Genomic DNA, 21134 nt, shown 5'->3' on the forward strand with positions numbered 1-21134 from the left:
GAAGTGTGCATGCACACGAAAGCTTATACCCAGAACAAACTTAGTCAGTCTCTAAGGTACCACTGGAAAATTTCTTAATTTTTTAATTTATAATAACAATGTAGTTTGTGTAATTAATTACCTAAGTTATGTAACTTCACCACAACAGGCAGCGAGACTAATAATGTAGGTTTTGGCAAAAGGCAAACTGCAGTGGAAGAGAAACAGTGCTGCATTCAATGAGTACAGGACAGAATGGAATGTTATGCCTTCTGACAGATATTACCTGCTCTGGGGAAATGAGAGTGCAGAAATGAGCACTCACACTATATTGTGGGTGCCTTTTGCGGGATCGCGTGTGGTGCTACAGTTCCCAGGGAACTTGCTAGCAGAAGGGGGCTGGCCTGCTTCTCAGTGTATTATTCAGAGGTTCAAGCCCGGCCTCAGCTTTAAGTTTCGTTTCCTGGGAAGTGGGGCCAGACCCATTATAAGTAGGGGGAGGAGCTGGTATTAGCCAGCCAGTCGGCTCTGGAGATTCACCCTCCCTACCCTCCCTTTGTTAATGTTTCTTGTTTACAGGTTAACTTTTTCTTCCTGTTTAGCAGGCACTGCTATGGTCTTTTACTGGTTGCTGCTGAAGGACCGGGAAAAAGTTTTCCTGCATTGGCAGGTTTTGTCTTCCCCGTAGCAATTCGTCACAACTTTGGCAGTTATGGCCTTGGGTGGAATCCTTTAGTCTTTTCTTCCCTATAATGGGGGAGCAGGTTTGAAGTAGTGACTCACCCCCCTGCGGCAGGTCCCCTCTTAAAGGGGTTACATAAATGGGTGTCACTGGCCCAACTGAAAGGTTATCAGTGAACTACCCTGCGTGCGGGGATATGGGCTGGGCTGCCTGCCTACGCTTACGTCTTGCAGAGTACCCCCATATCCCATTTACTCTGATGTGCCCCAGTTCCCTGGCTGGGGGGCTGAGAGGGATACACACCCAAGGTCTTCCTGCATTCAGAAGTTTAATGAAGTTGTTGCCTAATTTTAATTCCATAACGTTGTCAAAGTCTTTATTTCCTTTCCCACATTCCCTGGGTGCTGGGGCTGTCTCTCCTGGTCACGCCATGGTAGCAGAATCTTCATGATTCCCTCTTCCTTCCATGTTTGCAGATGACCCTTCTGATGCTCTTGAGATGCAGATTTCCTCCCCTCACCCCACTTCTGTTATGTTTGAAATGGATAAGCTGATTTGTTCTGTGCGAGTAGCCTATGGTAGTCAGTTGCTGAGATAACATCACTTGGAGACACAGGTTGAGAGAAGAAAAAACGCATTTCAGAAACTTAAACGGCAAGGTTACAATGGTTACTTGTGGTCTAGAGAAAAGAAACCTGCACCTCTGTACGCATGCATCCTTTAAGAATGTGCAGAGGGCATTAAAAGGCTACACTGCCCATATCCCTTTTGGAAAGTGAGGTCTGTGCACACAAGCTTTTCATCTTTGTGTGTCTTAGCAGAGGAGGGTGCCATGATCCACAGGAGAGAATTCCAAGCCTTAAAGAGCAGGTGACCCTTAGCCTGTGACCTTTATGGCATGCCCATGCAACAGTTCCCTTTCTCTCAGTTTGAACACGAGTTAAAATGAAAGAGTGAGTAGCCTTCCTTTATAAAAACAGTTCATGGACTCAGGGCTAGATGGCTTGAGATGCCTCGTTAACCTCAAAATTGGAGTGCCTGGAAATAACATCAAATCCATGAACCACTTCCTTATTTTAACACAGTGTGTTTGCCAACCTCACTATTCTCTCAGGAGTATTGCATCCAAGTAGTTTAGGATCAAGTAACAATAAGGTTCACACTGACAAGCCAGAGGTTTTTTTTAATATCCCATGGCAAAACAGAAACATAATCTTAAGCAATGTGGGGGGGGGGAGGTTTATTTGCGGAAAGCAGGTCATAATATGAGGAAGATGAGAGAGAGAGAGAGAGAGAGAGAGAGAGAGAGAGAGAGAGTATGTAACATAGCTTAAAATGCTGGTGTAAAACTCTTTTTGAGTTATCACAGGAAACTTCAAATTACTGCAGAGTTGCCACTCTACTGAAAGTAGGTAGACATTGCTGCACTTGGTCAGATAGTATATCTGAATTCTGCTCTCTTCTGGATAGTCCAAGCTTTTAAACTGATGCCACAAGATTGTAAATAGCAGCTATTTTATAGTGTACTTAATCAGTTACAGACCTCTGTAGCTATTGCACATTTGCTCACAATGAATAGAATGGTTGTTTGACTGTAGGCACAAAATTATACTGAAAGCTTGCAGGGTGGTCCCGCTACATTATGTAAAGTTATCCTCCTGATTGTTCCAATTTAGGCCTTATTGGTTTCTTTATGGCACTTGGATTACATTTGTGCTTCAGCTTTTCCCCTCTCCATTAGTATTCCCCACTTATTAGAAATATTTGAATAAAAGTCATGCCTGATGCTCAAGCCCAGTATTAAGCTTTCATATTGTTTTTTCCATCTCCACCTTACAATTCCTTCCCCATAAATAATGAGACTCATACTATGCAGTGAAATTTTGAAGAGTGGTTTTGCCGAGAGAAGGGATGGGGGTCATCTGAAATGCAAAAACCTTGTGCAGCATAATGCTTCCTAAAAATGGCATGCATGAATGTTGGATAATATTAATATTTGGACTCTTGGGTACAGCAGACACACACAGAGAGAGTATTAAATCCTTTTTTTTTTTTCATTATTCTGCATTTTTCACAGAGGCCTGGTGCTGTTTGCTCTTCCTCTTCTTTGAAACGACACCTTGCTATCACCTCTGTCAGCAGCCAGGGACACACATACCCACACACCAGCCTGCTTGCTAAGAGATCCCTGGCCTCTGAAAACTATTCAAGTCTGCTTCTGATCAGAAATGTGAGGTGGGGGAGAGCGACAACACACTAGCCGAATTTTTGCCTGCCTTACACAGAAGCCTGGACAGAAAAACAAAGAACAGTAGGTCCTGCACACACAGAGGCATATCTAGGCTCCCTTGCACCCTTGGCAAGGAGCTGTATCAGTGCCCCCCCATCCTAGCTGCCGAAAGCAGCGGAGTGGAGAGGCACATTTTTTGCACCCCCTCCAGGCCTGCGCCCTTGGCAGGGGCCAACTTAACCAACCCCTAGGTAAAGGTAAAGGACCCCTGGATGGTTAAGTCCAGTCAAAGGCGACTATGGGGTTGTGGTGCTCATCTCACTTTCAGGCTGAGGGAGCTGCCGTTTGTCCACAGACAGCTTTCTGGGTCATGTGGCCAGCATGACTAAACTGCTTCTGGCACAACGGAACACCATAAAGGAAGCCGGAGTGCATGGAAACGCCATTTACCTTCCTGCCACAGCAGTACCTATTTATCTACTTACGCTGGTATGCTTTCAAACTGCTAGGTTGGGAGAAGCTGGGTCAGAGCAACGGGAGCTCACCCCATCATGCAGATTCAAACTGCCACTCTTCTAATCAGCAAACCCAAGAGGCTCAGTGGTTTAAAACTCAGCGCCACCCATGTCCCGTCAACCCCTAGATACACCCCTATGCACACATTGCCAAGCAGTGATAAAGAGATACTTGCTTTTCTTTCTGGCTTGTTCTGCAATCTCAGAATTGTACAAAGAGGGAAATTTCAGCCTTCGTCAACTCTGCCTGACAAGCTGTGACCACTGAAATTCCTTCTTCCTCATAAGAAGAAACAAGTCCTGTCATTCTGTTCTCCCTTATATCAAGCCATTCCTCAGCCACCATCACTGCCCATTTTGCACGCTACAATTCTGGGGCTGTTGTGCCTTTTAAAAAACATGGTTCAAGTGTAAATTTCCCCAGAAATCTCAAGCATGAAGGTTAGTTTTGGGGGAAGGGTTTTGGCTCTGTGGTAGAGCCAATGCTTTGCATTGCAAAGGTTTGTAATAATAATAATAATAATAATAATAATAATAATAATAATAATAATTATTTTTATTTATACCCTGCCCTCCCCAGCCAAGGCTGGGCTCAGGGCGGCTAACAAGCAATAATAAAAACAAGTTGAATGAATACAACTTAAAAACAAGATTAAAATACAACATTAAAATATTGAAACATTAAAATATTAAATGTAGACACAACCCCCAGCATCTTCAAGTAGGAATGGAGAAGACCCTGCTTGAAATATTGGAGAGTCACTGCCAATCATTGTAGAAAATGCTGAACTTGCTGGACCAAATGGTCTGACATTGCCATCAGTAGACATGACTAATTTAGGTCCATTAATTTCAATGGGTCTACTCTAAGTGCATTGGCTGCAACATTATTATTGTTGATGATGATGATAATTATAGTCGTTTGTTACCTAAAAGTTTTCCAAGCAACTTACATTTACAAACATAAATATATTACACCACAGGGTGCAATGTAGCATAACACTGTTTCCTATTTACTTTTGTTTCATAAAATTTATACACTGCTTGATTGTAAATAAAATAAAACTCTGAAGCAGTTTACAAAAGATGAAACAGTAAAATCAATAGAAATTACAACTTAAAACATACAAAACTTAAAATACTTAAACAGATTGCCTCTACTTTCTAAGCATCTGGATGGGCTTGCCTAAACAGGGATGTTTTTATCAGGCACCAAAAAGTGTACAGTGAAGGCACCTGCTTGATCTTAATAGGCAGGGAGTTCCAAAGTGCAAGTGATGCCACACTAAACGATGGAGTTCTTACAAATGCAGAACAGGAATGATGTGGCATCGGTAGCAGTTCCAATTCCACCAATTGAAGCGGTCAAGTGGGCACATGTGGGGTAAGGTGATATCATAGGCAAACTGGTCCCAAGTTGTTAAAAGTTTTATTTACTAATTGTATATAATAGAAGCTGGCCCAGTAGCAAATTGGTAACCAGTACAGATCTCTTGAGCACAGATGTCATGTGTTGACATCATGCTTCAGTGACTAACTGCAGCTTCCAGATTAAGCACAAGAGAAGCCCCACATAGAACAGAATGCAGCAATCCAGCCTTGGAGAAACCAGTGCATGAACTACTGTGGCAAAGCTTTCCCACTCCAAGAATGGCCAAAGCTGTCTAACCAACCACAGTTAGTAAACGTGAGTTCTAACCAGAGAGGCTACCTGAGCCTCCAGTGATGTAGGTGGATCTGGGAGCACCTCAGTCTGTGAACCTGATCCTTCAGGGGGAGTGCAACCCCATCCAGGGTAGGTGATTGATCATTTCCTTACACACAGGAACTACCGTACTCACTCAAAGTGCCTCTGTCATGGCAGGATTGAAGCTCAGCCTTTCCCCCCCTCATCCATTTCACCACTTTATCCAGGCAGCAACCCAGGGACTGCACAGCCTCTCCTAATTCAGGTGTTATGGAGAAATAGAACCGAGTGTCCTCAGCATGCTGATGGCACCCTGCTCCGAAACTCCTAATAACCACTCCCAATGGCTTCATGTATGTTGTTCTATCTTCTTTGCCAGCATTTCTTGCCTAGCTTTACACCTGTCTTTTCCCTTCATCCTCTACTCTGGAGAGAAGAGATCTGTGGCCCTCAACATTTTGCTGGACAAAACTCCCATTATCCCAGACTACCATATATGCTGACTGAGGCTGATGGGGCTTGAAGTCCATCAACATCTGGAAGCCATGTGTTCCCCATATGTACGTGCACTATTGTTTCCAAAGAACATCATCGGTCCCTTGGAAGGCTCCTTCTGTCCCTTTTTAATGCAAAGCATTTATGAGTTATGTGGCTCAGCACAATGTGTGTTATTGTTCACATCCCTTCCCTACCCCTCTTTACTAATTTTTTTAAAAAACAGTTCTTTGCTAACATCCCTTCCCTTAATGTACACTACCCAATGGCCTATGTTCCCAAAGCACAGGCAGATCAATTTAGACATTGCCATCAGACAGCACCTGTTTTAATGGATCAAATGGCTTTCCGAAATGGAACCAAGGGTTCGCACAGAGGTCTCTGCAACAAAGGGTGGGGTGGGGGTGGGTAATACCGCACTGCCTTTGCGCTCTGCCTCGGGTTCTTGCTTTCCTTTCAGATTCTTAACTCTTTTATGCTGATATTTGAGTTGCTGGCACTCGATGCTGAACTAAAGACAAAGGCTGCATAGCAGGGAGATTTGCAAGTTTGGACACTCTGGCTTTGTCCGTTGGCTCTTGTGGCGCAACGTTGGGTTGAGTCAGGCCTAGGGCAATAGAAGGGCTACCTACACATTTGTGCCACTAGCTCCCAAAAGAAGGCCATGGCCAGGTTTGTTCTGCAGACATTAGCAGGTGTTGCTTCTTGTCTCCATGTCACCAGCTGATTGCTGAAGACTGATGGTAAGCAGAACTCTTGGTGAGGGAAATGAAGGTTACAGTGAACATGCAGGGACAGGCCAGGGTGAAAATAAATAGCACTGGTGGAATAGAAATGTACTGGTACTTGGTCAAGAGAGGATCAGTGGCTCTCTTTGTTGGATGAGTTAACAGCTGTAGATGAGTATGTGGGTGTTCAATACTCAACTGATAAGATGTGCTAAGTACTGTCCTGATAAAGCCCCTCCTGGATAAGCTGGAGGTGGTCTGTGCCACATTACTACAGAAGCCAATTTTGGCCAGCATGAATGGTTCTGTCACACAGGGCACAGAGCCTAGGGGATGCTGCATGGCTTCACAACTATGACATAGTGAATTGAGCAGAAAGGTAGGCAAGAGGCTGAATGTTGGGCTTGCACAGGGTGCAACTGAAAGTTGAAAGTCTTAAGTCTGCCCTTACAGGCTGTGACCATTTCACACAGCGGTTCTGTCCCTGGTCCCCTGCATGCATCAGCAGAGCATGCATAAGTGCACCCTCCCTATCCCCACTGTGCCCCCATTCTGCATTCTTCCAGGTCCAGAAGGACCCGAACATCAGCAATCATGCATCAGTTGGACGCACCTAAAATAGTTGCCACCCGTTTAACAAAAACACTATCCCTATATAGGCAATCAGTCAATATAGAATTGTAGAGCTGGAAAGGACCATGAGGGTTATCTGCAATGATGGAGGGGATTGATTAGAACTCTACCTATTCTCCCCACCTGTCCTGACCTCAAGTCATGCAGCTGAATATCTGAACACACAAGCACAACTTGTCCATTCATAGGCTCTCTCTGTACAGTTGGGAACAGGCATGGTGCTTGATAGGGATTTCAAGCCATGTTCATGTATCTGCTTCATTCTCATTATTATGCTTGGTGTGGAGAAAGTGGATAGAGAAAAGCTTTTTTCTCCCTCATTAGAACCCAGGACTATCAACGATAAGGTGTGGGAAGGAGGTTATTTATTTATTTGTTTGCTTTTTCTTGTTTTTATCATGTATTTGTGGTTTTATATTGTATTTTTATGCTGGGAACTGCCCTGAGATCTGCAGATGAAGGGTGGTATACAAATTTTAACGATGATGATAAAAAGCTGAGTGTTGGGAAATTTGGGACATGCAAAGGAACTAACTCCTTTGCACAATGCATAATTAAACTATGGAACTCGCTCCCACAGGAGACAGTGATTGCCACTTTCTTGGATGGCTTTAAAAAAAGGATTTGATGAATTCATAGAGGATAAGGCTATCAAGGGTTATTAACCACGATGGTTATGTTCTACTTCTGCTGTCTGAGGTAGTTTGCTCTGAATACCAGTTGCTGGAAGGATGGAAGGTAGAATAGCAGGCATGATTCCAATTTCACACATGCACACACACGAAGATTTATACAAGGCTGCATTGACGCATCAGCCATTGTTGTTGAAGTTGCTTGTTGCTTCTTCTCCCCTTCTGCCTTCAACAATCACCAACTGTGGCTCCGACTATACTTGATGCTTCTGCATTGATTACTTTCACTTTAAGCCAATTCTGAGTCAAATCCCTTTCTGCGGTGACCCTCTGGGCATGCTGAGATGAAGGGCCAGGCTGACAACTTAATTGAAGCAAAAGGCTGCCTCAGACACAAGGATCTGAGATGGGTTTTCTTTTCTTCTTCTTTTTTTTGCCTGAGATGTGCCTGGCATCATTCCATCAACAGATTTTCCAGAGAGAAAGAAGATTCCTGCACACATTCTTAGGAATAGAGGAAGATGCTTTGTCAGACCATTGGTTCATCTAGCTCAGTGCGGTCTACTCTGACCGGCAGCAGCTCAGCAAGATTTCAGGCAGAAGACATTCCTAGTCCTACCTGGAAATGCTGGGTGTTGAAATCCGTGAAACAGATGCTCTACCGCTGCGCTATGGTCCTTGTGCAAGGCTGGCTCAAGACTTTCTGCTACCTGAGGCAAACAAGAAGATGGTGTCTTCCTTCCCATTCTACATAAAATAAAATAAAAAGGCAACCAGACATAACTAGAAAACCTGCCTTTAAAGGAGAGGCATGTTTGTTACTTGAAACCCGGAAGAGGGAAGAAGGTAGCACAATAGAAGAAACCAGGCAAGGAGAAAACAATTTCCCAGCCAGTCTCCTTTCATTCTACTCCACCCCAGCCAAGTCTCAGGTGCACCATCTTGGGTTGTGACTAGTCAGCAAGAGCAACCTCTGCTTGGGTTCAAGTGCAGACCATCAGATCAGAAACAATGTGTTAACATAATTGTCTGGCTGCTTGGCAGAAGCAAATGGCAGCCTTAACTTGGTGGTGTGATTATTTGATTGGCTGGAGCATGTCAGGACATGAGGATGAATTTTCTTCCTTTGCACATCTCATTCTGAAGGGCTTGTTACTGCTTCGAAAATCAGTGCTCCCTCCCATGCTCCAAGTGGCACTCATAGTAAATATCACACACAGACACACACACATGTGCACATACACACAGACACACACTTCTGGATGAAAGGCAGCCTTACATATGTCTACATCTCCCTGGGCTGCAAGTAGAGTTGAGCTGAAAATTTCTGAGAATTTCCTCTCCCCCACCCCTCACAAAAATACAATAATTTTTCCACCGTTTTCGGTAGGGTAGTCACCATTCTTCCTCTACGACACCCAAGAGTGTGCTGGGCATTGTGGGGGATGCAGAACATAATTGCTGCTAATATTGCAGCAGCCTGAAGGGGGGGTTAAAAATAGCTTCAAAATAGCAGTGGCTGGAAATTGCATGTGAGCAGAGCTCTGTTTCACTCAGATCCTGGGTACAAAAATCATCATCATCATCATCATCATCATCATCATCATCATTATAATTTTATTATTTGTACCCCACCCATCTGTTTGGGTTTTCCAAGCCACTCTGGGAGGCTTCCAAGAGACTTCTCAAAGGCATCTGGTTGGAGAGGCCCACACCCCAAAAATGGTTTCTTCTCTCCCTGGAAAAGCAGTCAATCAAATTGTTTATCTACTTATATCATTTATGTCCCATGCTTTTTCTCCAAAGACCTCCATGTGGTTACCCTACCCTACCCCTCATTTATTGCCCACAATAACCCTGTTATTAGGATGAGAGGCAGTGACTGACCCAAAGTGAACTGCATGGCAAGTGGGGATTTGAACCCTGGTCTCCCAGATCCTATCTTGACACACTAAACACAACACCACACCAGCTGTTTCTCAGGCTGGTTTTTCTGACAAACAAGGTAGAACCCTTGGAGTGGTCATTTTCACTCCACTCTGGCTGCTAAACAACCTAATCCATCATTATGTGCTCATGCTTAAAAATGTTGAAAACATGTTCTGCGGTGTTCAAGGCATGACCATCAAATCCTTCTCTTAAATCCATGAGCCGGTACACTTTGATAAGCTGGCACTGCAGCAAAGCAAGTAGCTGGGATGTGCCACCCTGCCAATGTGCCACTCTACTTCTGTATCTTTCCAGCGGTCTGTGGCTGACCTATAATCCCATGCAATCTGCACCTTTTTGGCTGGATCACAGTGGTGGTGATGGTGGTGGAAGCTAGCTCTGTTGTGTCAAAGGGAAGGAGACAGATTAACTGCACGTTCTCTTCAGATGCTCATCAAGTGATAGCTTTGATCCAAAGGATGTGTGTGTCACCCTTCCAGTTGAGTAACATTTTGGAGCACAATCTCAGCTTGCACTTGTATGACTCCTCTGCAACATTAAATTGACCCTCCTTCTTTCCTCTCGCATGTCACACACTGCAGTGGGGAACCACTTTGGACTACAAAACTGGATGGTTGTTTCACACATTGCATCTTTTTAGGGGCACACCTAAGACAGCCTTGTACCAGAGCATCTGAAGCAACTTTCTCAAGGTTGAGAGTCACATGTGTTTACCTACACAGGTGTTATAAATCACCAGGAGACCTTGGTGGTAACAATTTATAGTCCAACTTTTCTCCAATGAGATCAAGAGGGTTTACATGGTTCTCTCCCCACCTCCATATTATCCTCACAACAATCCTATAAGAGGCTGAGAGCTGGTGACTGGCCCTGGGGAATTTGAACCCTGGTTTCCAGGTCTTAGTCCAACAGAGGAAGAGCCTTACTGAATCAGGTCAGTAGCCCAGTTAGTCCAGCATCCTGTTCTCACACTAGCCAGCCATATTCCAATGGGAAGCTGACATGCAGGACCTGAGCTCAATAGCATGTTCCTGAACTGCTATGCTACACTGGCTCTCTTCTCTGAGACGGTTGGTAGAGCAGGAGACTCCTGATCTCAGGATTGTGTGTTCAAGACCCACATTAGGCAAAAGATTCCTGCATTGTTGCAAGAGATTGGACTAGATAACCCTCACGGTCCTTTCTAACTCTACAGTTGCATCTCACACAAGATTTCTTTTAAGGCCCAGGAGCTTTTAAGGGCTCCCCTCCCCACTGTATGCACACGAAGTAACGTGTTGCTAAGCCACCAAGCAGTGCAGGTCAAAGCAGGACAAGCAAGCACAAGCTATTTTGCATTTTCTTTCTCTTGCCAAGAACTAGTGCATGCCTATTGTTAGAGCTGATGCTTTAAAGTGTGTGCATGTGTGTGAATTAACATGCAAGCAAATGTATAGGTTTGTAACTTAATAACCCATTTTATACTGGCAGGTTATTCTTCATGCTCATTGACACAACTGCCAAAAGTACCATTTGCATGGTGTTAACTCAAATGTTGTTTCAACTACGGACTAACTTTCAGTGGCTGCTTTTATAGTACTGCTTGGCTGAGTTTGGCGAGAGGAATGGAGCCACTGAACGTCTTGCAGAAATATTCTTAAGTGTTGCTAAACTGATTTAACAAGGCTGGAAGGCAGAGGAGCAAAACTATTTCATACGAAAGTGCCTTTATTAGGGCCAATAGGTACGGCTGTGTGGAACTGGCCTCTTCAGTTCATCAGTTTTCAGGGAAATTCCTTCTCCACTCCTTGTGGCAGAGAAAAGTTGGATCACATACGCCCACAGGTGAAATCTCACTCCATGGCACTATGTGGAGTTGGGCAAAGTAGCCTTAGCTCCTACACTCTGGTCTGCAATATGGGAGGTGGGGAATAATATTGCCCTACCTTACCTTAGTTCTTGTAAAGCAGAAGTTTTCAACCTTTTTGAGTCCACAGCTCCCTTGACCAACTACATTCTTCATGCAACACCTCTGTAGGGCTCAGGACCCCAGCTATGTCACCCCTTGCCTGTAGAGCTGGCAGCCTCTCAACCTTCTTCGAACACCCTCCCTTGTGGAAGGTTCCCTCAACCTCCTCTCCTCTCCTTGGGAGTCTTCCGGGCAGCCACCGCCCCTGGTCACTCAGCTGCTGCCCCTGCACCAAAGAGAGGTGCTTTATTGCTCTGCCCCACAGGGGCCTGGGAAGAGAATGCCTTCAGCCTTAGTGGCCTGACAGAGAATGGCCAAAGGTGAATGTGAGGCTAGCACCTTACTCACCTTGGGAGGCAGCAGTGGCAGCAATGGGCACTGCCTGGCCTGCATGGTGGAAAGGCTCCCCTTCAGCACCAGGCACTTAGCTCCCAAGCAGGCCTTGCACACAGCAAGTACAAGAAAAGCCAACGCAGTGCCTGCCTCCCATTTGTCTGTCCATTCCCAACAGCAAGGGTTGGTGGACTAGCTGGGTGGGCTCCCTCCCCCACTTGCTTGCTTACTCCAAGGCCACCTCATCTTCTGGCAGCCAGCACCCCCTGGGCAGCCCCAGAGGCACCATTCGCCTGGGGAGCTTGTAGCCAGGGCTGCTGCACCAAACAGCTGTGCAAGCCTTTGGCAGGCAGAGATGCAAAAGGGCATCAGAGGAGGGAGAGAAGGAAAGACAGACAGAGGCCAGTGTTGCTTGTGATACCCATGACCATCTTTCAGGGGTTTCACGGCACACTGGTTGAAAACCACTGTCTTGCCTTATAAAGCTGCTGTATATAATTATACCCATTATATGTGCTAATTATAAATTATTAAACTACCACTTCTCATCTGCTGTTGTACTTCAAATCATGCGTTTTAACATTTTAACATAGCCATGACTTTTTTTTCAAATATTCTGAAAAATATTTCCATTCTTCAAGAAATTTTTCTTCATTCTGTTCTTTAACTCTCACAATTAGTCTAGCCATCTATTCCATCATCTTCACGAGCCATTCTTCTTTTTTCATTGGGATGCCCTCTTCTTTCCCAGAACTATTGTTATCTCTATGCAAATATAGGGTGATTTAATCCATTTATTAACTGACAAAAATGTGTACAGTTAATTGACTAGCATTTCTATACAGCAATAAAACAACAACAGCAATAATGTGTGTTTTTTAATGGCAATAGCAAAAAACATTTTTGTATAGCTAAACAGCTTCTATTTTGCAGAGCAGAAATCATCTGTCTACACTTGTGATTAGTGTTCTCTTTTACATGCAGCTCTCTAAACCTGCTGAGCAGAGAAGCAGCTTTCACATCCTTTCTCTCAGCATCTAGGATGTTCTTAGATTGCAAGGGCACCCTCTAGTGTTAAATATATGCCACACTTTATCGTTCTAAACTCAAGTGGATTTTTAGCAAAAAATAAATAAATCTATATGTGCTCATGGTGCAGTGCAGAGTGAAATAAGCAAGAGGCAGGTTCTTAGCTCCTAGGGGCTTGCAGCCTAGACTGGGTGGCAAGGAGGAAGGTTAATCAAGGGAGTGGAACTATGATAAGGTTCCACTTATCATAAGGTTGCAAGCTCTGAATGTAAGCAAAGGTCATTTCCAGCTGATCTGGTTTTTGGCCATTCATCCTAATCTGTTTGCACAAAGCTTGCAGGGAGGTTATATGATGTCATATCAAGCAATTGTTATCCCACACTTTCCAGTGCTTTTTCGTGTTGCTTTACCTATTGATTACAAAAAGTCGGGGGGAGGGGAGCTGTTTGTTGCAGAGGAGCACCAGACCAATTTTAAACGTACAACTTGAATTTGCTGAAATGTGATTGAATCCAACTTCAAAATTAGTAACCACCTGGAAGCACCATTAATTTCAGAATGTAAGGAATTAGAACTAAGTGTTTTTTCAGTGTGGATTGTGATGAAAGGATATGTTGACCTGCAAACGTCAAAATTTTACCACCACCTCACTTTTTGCAAATGTTGAATTGTGGCATCCTTGGTTTCATTTGCTTTGCTTCTTTAGTTGCTGAGTTCCATGGCTTATATTTTGAAATATGCTGTCTTTTGCTTAAGGATCAGCATCTTTCAGCTGACTTACTGCACCTATAGTTTATCGTTTGAAATGAGCTGCATGGAAATTGATATTCATCATAGAACCCCAAAGTTTAACTGTAGGACAATTCCTTTATTAGGACCAAGTAAATAAAAATGTTTCTCTAGTAAAAAGCCACAAGAGCATCAGAAAGCATTTGAAACCTCATCTGCACTAGACATTTAAAGCACTATCATACCACTTTAAACAGTCATGACTTCCCTAAAATATCTTGGGAATTGTGGTTCATCAAGGGTGCTGAGAGTTCTTCGCAGATCCCTATTTCCCTCTCAGAGCTCCAATCCTGAGTTCACTAAGAAAAGGGATCGACTGTTTAAAAAACTCTGGAAATTGTAGCTATGTAGGGTGGAATAGGAGTCTCCTAACAACTCCCAGTGCATATTTTTTTATGCTGGATATTGAGCAAAAATAAATGGGGATGCACTGAGGGAGGGACGGTATTGCTGCACTAGGTGGGGGAAATTCCTCATTTGCAGATTGTTGTAAAAAGGGATGGGGCAGGGGGCATAGTTGTAGGGTACAGCACAAATTCAAACCTTGCTTCATTCCTCAGGCCTGAGGTTCTCCACCCTGTTCTATGCCAAATGCTTAAGTATTTGAAAATTACCTGGCATCACTTGTCAAAAGGATGACAATAGAAAAGAATACCTGGTCAGCCTTCCAGAGATTGTCGCTTTTTTTAATGGGTGATGTCAGTTAGCAATAGTTAAGCTACAGATGTGATAAGTGATATAATATTTATAGGATCATTTCAAACTCTGTTTTGAGCCTTAGCAAAGACTGTTACGAAATCAGCAGAGGTTATTTTGCCTGCATCCAAGACCTGTCAATTCGATGGCACTCCTTTTTTCTTCCTGTTTCTTTATGAACGATGTCATCGTGCGCTGCGCAAAAAGTCGCACAAACTCACCGAGCAAGTGCCCCAGCAAAGCACGCATAATGCAATCAAGTTATCAGAAGTCATTTTAGCCAGTGAGGAGGCCCTTCATGATCTTATCAGCAGGGAGTTTGAAACAAACAGGCCTGATTGACAGAACAGAAGAAGGAAAGCTAAAGAAGACTTTTCCAGCTTGGGAACTGAGGGCCTTTCATGTAACAAGGTGACCCCACTTTAAAGTGGAGAATTAATGACGTTCTAACACTCTACTCAGCCCACCTTTCCTTTTTGCCACTTGAAATATCCTATTAAATGTTAATGCGTCAGGAATGTGCCGACTCTGCTCCCATTTTTCCTCCAGTGCATCTTTAAACTATTGGACTACACTTCTGATGGCCAAAAGGGACATCGATCTGAGACAAAGATGCTGTATGCATTCTGCAGGCCTTTGATGCTTAATTAGATAAACCAAGGGAGATATTAAAAGGAAAGTAATTAAAACCAGAGTGCTGCGAAGTGCTTTCCTCTAATACACAGTGCAATTAAACTGCATGTGAAACCTTGGACAACGCCCCAAGAGCCAGGGAAGAGGACCTTTGTCGAAGCAGCATTTCCCAATTTTCAAATTGCCCCCATGGGGCGCACCCCAAAGATTGTGCATGATGTATGTGCTCTTTCCTCACACACACCCCCATCTCCACCTCTGTTGAGCACAGAGGCAGAAGCTACTCTGCACAGGAAGTCATCTTCTTGCATAGCAACAAAGAAAAGAAAAGAACTTCCTCTCTTGTTCTGTTCAATCCTAAGCACCACCAGCAGCTTCCTGTCTGAAGCATGGAGTTGCTTTGATTTAACCCTGTTGAAAGTGCAACAGCAGGGATCATTGTGTTTGTAACTTAAGGGTTACAGAACATCAGCTAACCTAGGGTGGGATTAGAGGTGGTTTTAGGGTAGTGCGACTGGTGCAATCACATTGGGTGCCACCCTTCAGGGGGTGCCAAAACACAGGTTGCTTTGAGAGCACAAAGGCCACCACTAGTGGGGTACTGCTTAGCAACCAGGCAATTCCATGATATTTGCCAAGTAAGCACATGCCCTGATTGACTGTACAGTTCTGAGGGAGTCTCCTTCTGTTTATTTGGTTAAATGTCACTCTGCTATGTACAAGGACTGGCTTAAGAAAGGCAAAGGTTCTCTGTCTCTCCAGATACTATACACCAGGTTTTGTTCAGTTTTGATCTGTAAAGTGTTATCAGGATTTCTTTTCTCTCTGGATTTCAGCTGCATTATTTAAGTGCCTTTGCCCACAAATCCCAGAGTGTTTGAGGAGAAATGAAAAATTCACAGAAAACTGGGAAGTCTTGGATGAACCCTACTAGACCTAGTAATCAGCTAATTCCACCTCTGTTCCAACCGGTTCCCTCTTCCAGCTTTCAACTGATAAAGTTCCATCCACCAGCCCATTCCATGTTCATTCCAGGTTCCCCGAAATTTTCAACATTCCTTACGCCAATAAATTTCATCCCCAATTTCCTCCATTCACAAACCCCAAGCATGGTTCAGCACACAAGTATTAAAAACTTGATAGGTTTTCTTATAAAGTATTTTCAATGCAGTTTAGAGCTGAACCAGAAAGTCCATTTGAAACCAGCAATATCACCTCCAGATGAAGATGAGTAGGATTCGTCTGCTCACTCCCCCTGCCCTAACCACTTTAAATTCAGCACTTAATAAACATTTCAGGAAGTGAATTTCCATGCCAGATTGCAAATCTGTCTGCTTAGCAAACGGGGCGAACTATTCCTACAGCATTTTTGTGTTAGTAATAATAATAATAATAATAATAATAATAATAATAATGTTTATCATCATCATCACCATTATTTTATTTCTTCTAACAGTGTGAATCCCTTCAGGAAATGTTTTCTGCTTTTGTAGAAATCAGACATCTCTTTGGAATATTTCCATTTCCTCTCATTGAATTCTTGGTTTAAAAAAAGAAACCTTGGTGGGTCAGTTAATAGGAAACATGCAGCCCAAGCTGTTTGACTAGTACCTCCCAGTGTGATATACTGTAGAAAGGGCAGGTGCTGTCAATATTGATTGACCACAACTCAGGGCTTTTCTTCCTTTCTCACATTGCTATAAGTGCCTCTCCCTAAAAAAATCAAAGAAGAGCTGTATATACACTCATGAGCACATGTTAAACATTTCTAAAAAGCATATTAATTGGCACAGCTCCTTACAAAATTACTTAGAAGGAAATTGCACCGTGTTCAAGGGAGCTTTCACCCAAGTAGTTGTGCACAAAACTGCAACCTTATAGAGATGCCCTCTGTTACTTCAAGGCAGACTGTGGAACAAAAACTTAGAGTTCACTATCACTTACGTTTGCTCTGCATTTCTAGGAACAGGTCCAGGCTTCCCAGGTCAAGGTCCAACAGCATCCCCACCCCTCCATCGAAAATTTGCTCTTTATCACTAAATTGGAGCAATTGGCAAGCTGCAGGAAACTCAGTATGTAATTTACTCCAATTCAGCGGTAATGATTGAGTTTTCCTGGGGAAAGCAATGAGGCAAAACAAAAATGCTTGGAAACAGACTGGGAAAGTGTGGACCTTTGCCTAGAAAGCATGGGGCAAAAGAATGGGGCATGCATGAGCCAATTGATAGGGTTAATGTGTGGAGAAGTGTCACAAAATTTCTATCCTCAGGCCAAACACACACACATACACACACAGCTATATCAAATGCAGCCCTCCGAGCTTCTCTGTTTGATCCTCAGGACTCTACTCAGCCTCTCCCTAGTCCCACTGGCCCTGTTTCATACATTCCTTGAGTGGTTTTGCCTGGCTGGAATGTGTCCTTGAACTCTGGTAATGCCTCTTGTTTCCCTGGATGGAAGACAGTGAGGGATGTGTATTTGTAGAAGCCTGCTGTACAAAGGCCCCATCCATCATTTACATGCAGCCCCCAGAAGGCTGCTGAGAAAGGAATGCAGCCCTCAAGCCAGGCATAGGCAAACTTGGGCCTCCAGATGTTTCGGGACTACAACTTTCATCATCCCTGACCACTGGTCCTGTCAGCTAGGGATGATGGGAGTTGTAGTCCCCACACATCTGGAGGGCCGAGTTTGCCTATGCCTGCCTCAGGCTAAAATAAAGTTTCATTGGTTTAAGGAAAACTCATCAGCGCTATATCCCAAAACTGATTTTTTTTATTAAAAAAAACCTCTTTGAAGAAGAAATGTATATACCATTGTGCTCTCATCCTTACAACCATCCATCTAACTTTCCTTGTTCTGTGTCTTTTCTCAGGTCAACCACTAACAGTTGCCTGCAAAGCATTTTTTGGGTTCAGCGGAGAGTCTGGTCCAATGATCTACTGGACACGAGGAGAGAGATTTATTGAAGAGCTCGAAAATCACATTAAAGAAGGGGAAATCAGGTACATGGCACCACTCCAAAATTAAAAACAACAACAACAACCATGTATCTCAAAATTGTGCACTTAGCAGGCTGCTTGTGTTGAACAGAGAACCATTCCCTAGTCTAGCTGTTGATTGATAGATGGCTAACTCCTTAGCATCATTTGGGCTTGTGCTTCCTTCTTGTTCCTGAAGAAACTGTAGAGATTCTGCAAAGATGTCTCTGGAGTCCCTTGTCTAAAGCCAATGCATCTCTACTTGGGTTTGGGGACCTTCTTTAGCCTTTAACACAGCCTGCTTTTGGCCTCTGCCACAACACTTGGGAAACTGTCTTAATTGCACTGTATCAATGTAATCTGAAAGATGGATGGCATCCTTTGAGAAAAATATAGCTTCAGTTGCCCCTGAACTAAGCATGCTACCCACATGTTGCATTCAGCAACTGTGTGCCCAGCTTTCACCATCTAATCTGTGCTTTTCACATCTACTAATTCTGTTGGCTTTGCTATTAAGTGGTGCATGGGTGGTGAATATCCCTTGTTGCACTGGAACAATTGCAATCTCTGCAGCCTCAGCATGGCCCTCTCCTGTTTTTTTTCTCACTCAGGGCAAGCATGTCTTTGTAAAGTGATTTTGAAAGCGGGAGAGATAGCATGTCAGACCTTGGCCAAGCTCAGGAGCATGCCATACCTGGGGTGGTAGCAGTGGCAAGGTTGGTTCTGTCTCAGCTAAACAAGCACTCACAAGGCCACAGGAAGTAGATGCAATCAAAGGCAGATAGGGATGGAAATGAAATACAGTTTAGTTTGCATTTTTATTAGAAACCACCTAAATCGCACTTTTGCATGCAAACCAAAAAAACAGCTATCCTTCAATATCTACACTTTGCCATATTTTGTGATGCAGTTGTCCAAAGACACAATATGTACCAAAAAAAAGCTTTTGGTAAATTTGGAAAAAAGCTTAGGGTGAAATGTGCCTAAAAGTCAATATATTAATGAGAACACCCCACAAAACAGTTTAAGAGGAAACTGTTTTGCAAAACTGTCAAATCTGCATATAACAATGCATGCATTAGAAGTGATGTGCACTAAAATGCTGCTGAATTTTCATTAGCATTCTCATTCATATATATATATATATATATATATATATATATATATATATATATGGGACATGGGTGGCGCTGTGAGTTAAACCACAGAGACTAGGGCTTGCCAATCAGAAGGTCGGCGGTTTGAATCCTCGGGTGAGCTCCTATTGCTCGGTCCCTGCTCCTGCCAACCTGGACCTAATGGTCGGGGTCCATATATATATATATATATATATATATATATATATATATATATGAAGAACTGAAATGTGAAGAACTAAATTTAAGATAGGAAAATGAGAACCGAAATTGACATATTCATCTGCCCCTAAAGGGAGACTGGTTTTCGGGATCTGTAGAAGGCAGGCAAGAACTAGGAAAAATGGGAGTGGGTAACTGAATCTGGCCAATGGGTCTTTATCTTGCCTGTGTCCTGTTGGCTGGGTTTGACCATCTGTCAGCCACCTGACATCACAATGACATCAAATGAGCTTTTTTTTGCACATGCTGTTTGCAGTCAAACCCTGCAAGTAAAGGCACAATCTTATGCAAGCCCCAACGATCACCTGATTTTTTGGAATTGCAGAGTGCCCAGTTGCATCAGGTATTGCATTAGGTGGAGGAAAGCTAGATGTGGCTTGCCTGAATTGACCAGAATTTCCCCACCATTGGGCTATTCACAAGTAAGATATTCCTCATGACCAACTGAAAGGCCTACAACTATACTCTGGGTAGGGCTTTGAACCCTCATAAAACCCTCCCAGCCTTTAGCTCCCAGCCTCCAGAGCAGGGGTGGAGAACCAGGTGTTGCAGAACTTCAGCTCACATCATCCCAACCCTTTGCCCTGCTGGCTGGTGTTGATGGGAGTTAGAGTTTTAGCAACACCTGGAGGGGCACAGATGCCTCACCTTTGCTCCAGAGGAATGGTTGTTCCACCCCAGCCCTGCCTCACCATGAGCGGGTGGCAGGGGCCACTGTAACAAGGAGGGCATGAAGGCCTGAAGAGGAAGGAGGGAGCAGGAGTAGAGGATATTTAGATGCATTCAAGTGGATCTGCAGCTTTGGGAAAGTGTCAGAGCATGGTAAATCTATTGCAGCAGTGTACAGGGGGTGGGGGTGGAATAGTCTGCTAAGACCGCTGGTTGAAATAAATAAAGAAAACTGCAGGCCTTGAGTATAGGTCTTGCATGCTGCCAAGATGGAGTCAAGAAATTAAAAACAGCACACGCTGGCACATACATACTGACTTGAACAAACTAAACTTGGAGAAGAAGCAAGAAGCAAAGCCTTAAAGGAAGTGATCTACTTTACCAGCAAGTAGTTACTGAAAGAGAAGGAATCAGGGAAGAGGGGGGAGAGGTTGCCTTTCTGTCTATCAGCTCCCAGTGGTACAGGTAACTTACTACAAGCATTGTTGTAAGGAGCGCTTATTCACTCTTAGATGGAGGAAGTGAAGGAATGCTAAGAAGGAAGAGAGCAGTCTGTAGGGGACTGCCCCCTATCCCAAGCTGTGCTGAGAGCCTGGGGTGCCTGAGAAGTGCTATGGGCACCAGTATTATGCTTTCCCCCAGTTGAATCATCTGCTCCTTGAAGAAAGCCCCAGACCCAGTGCAATACCCGTTCTTTTTAGCCACACCCCTCTTTCTTTCTTTCTTTGGCTTCCTAACTGTTAAAGTAACAGTAAAAACCAGCAACCTGTCTTACCAGTAGCACAGAGGCAAGAAGTCTGACTCTTTAAGAGAAAAGCCCAGCCTATATTGCCATCATCCAGCAATATGTGGGATCAACTCTGAGGTCTTTCCCTGACATGGTGGGGTCCAGCTGATCCACTGCTGAAAGGAATGGCTGATTGGGAGGGGTGGGGGGAGCATGGAAGAGGGAAGAATGAAATCTCCTTGCCAGGTGGGCTTTTAAGAGCTGTAATAAAAACATTGTGTAAATCGAACTGGTCCTCTTAAACAAGGAATAATAGTCTTTAAGCCTGCCTGGAGGGTTGTGAATTGTGTCTGATTGGGAAGCAGCCCGCAATGAATTTCAATACTGCCGCTTCTGCTGTAACAGAGGAAAATTGTTCAGTTTTGAATTTTACTGCATATAAA

General features: G+C 43.8%; 1 protein-coding gene across 2 annotated transcripts in view; it reads left to right on the plus strand.

Moving 5' to 3' along the window:
- Positions 1-21134, plus strand: part of IL1RAPL2 (interleukin 1 receptor accessory protein like 2) — a 497457-nt gene that overhangs the window by 444019 nt on the left and 32304 nt on the right. For both annotated transcript variants that reach the window (XM_053373742.1, XM_053373740.1), the window contains exon 7: positions 17832-17961. In XM_053373742.1, the coding sequence (XP_053229717.1) occupies positions 17832-17961 (130 nt within the window). The remainder of the gene's footprint in view (positions 1-17831; positions 17962-21134) is intronic.

This window comes from Podarcis raffonei, chromosome Z (assembly GCF_027172205.1).
Source record: "Podarcis raffonei isolate rPodRaf1 chromosome Z, rPodRaf1.pri, whole genome shotgun sequence".
Classification (NCBI taxonomy): domain Eukaryota; kingdom Metazoa; phylum Chordata; class Lepidosauria; order Squamata; family Lacertidae; genus Podarcis; species Podarcis raffonei.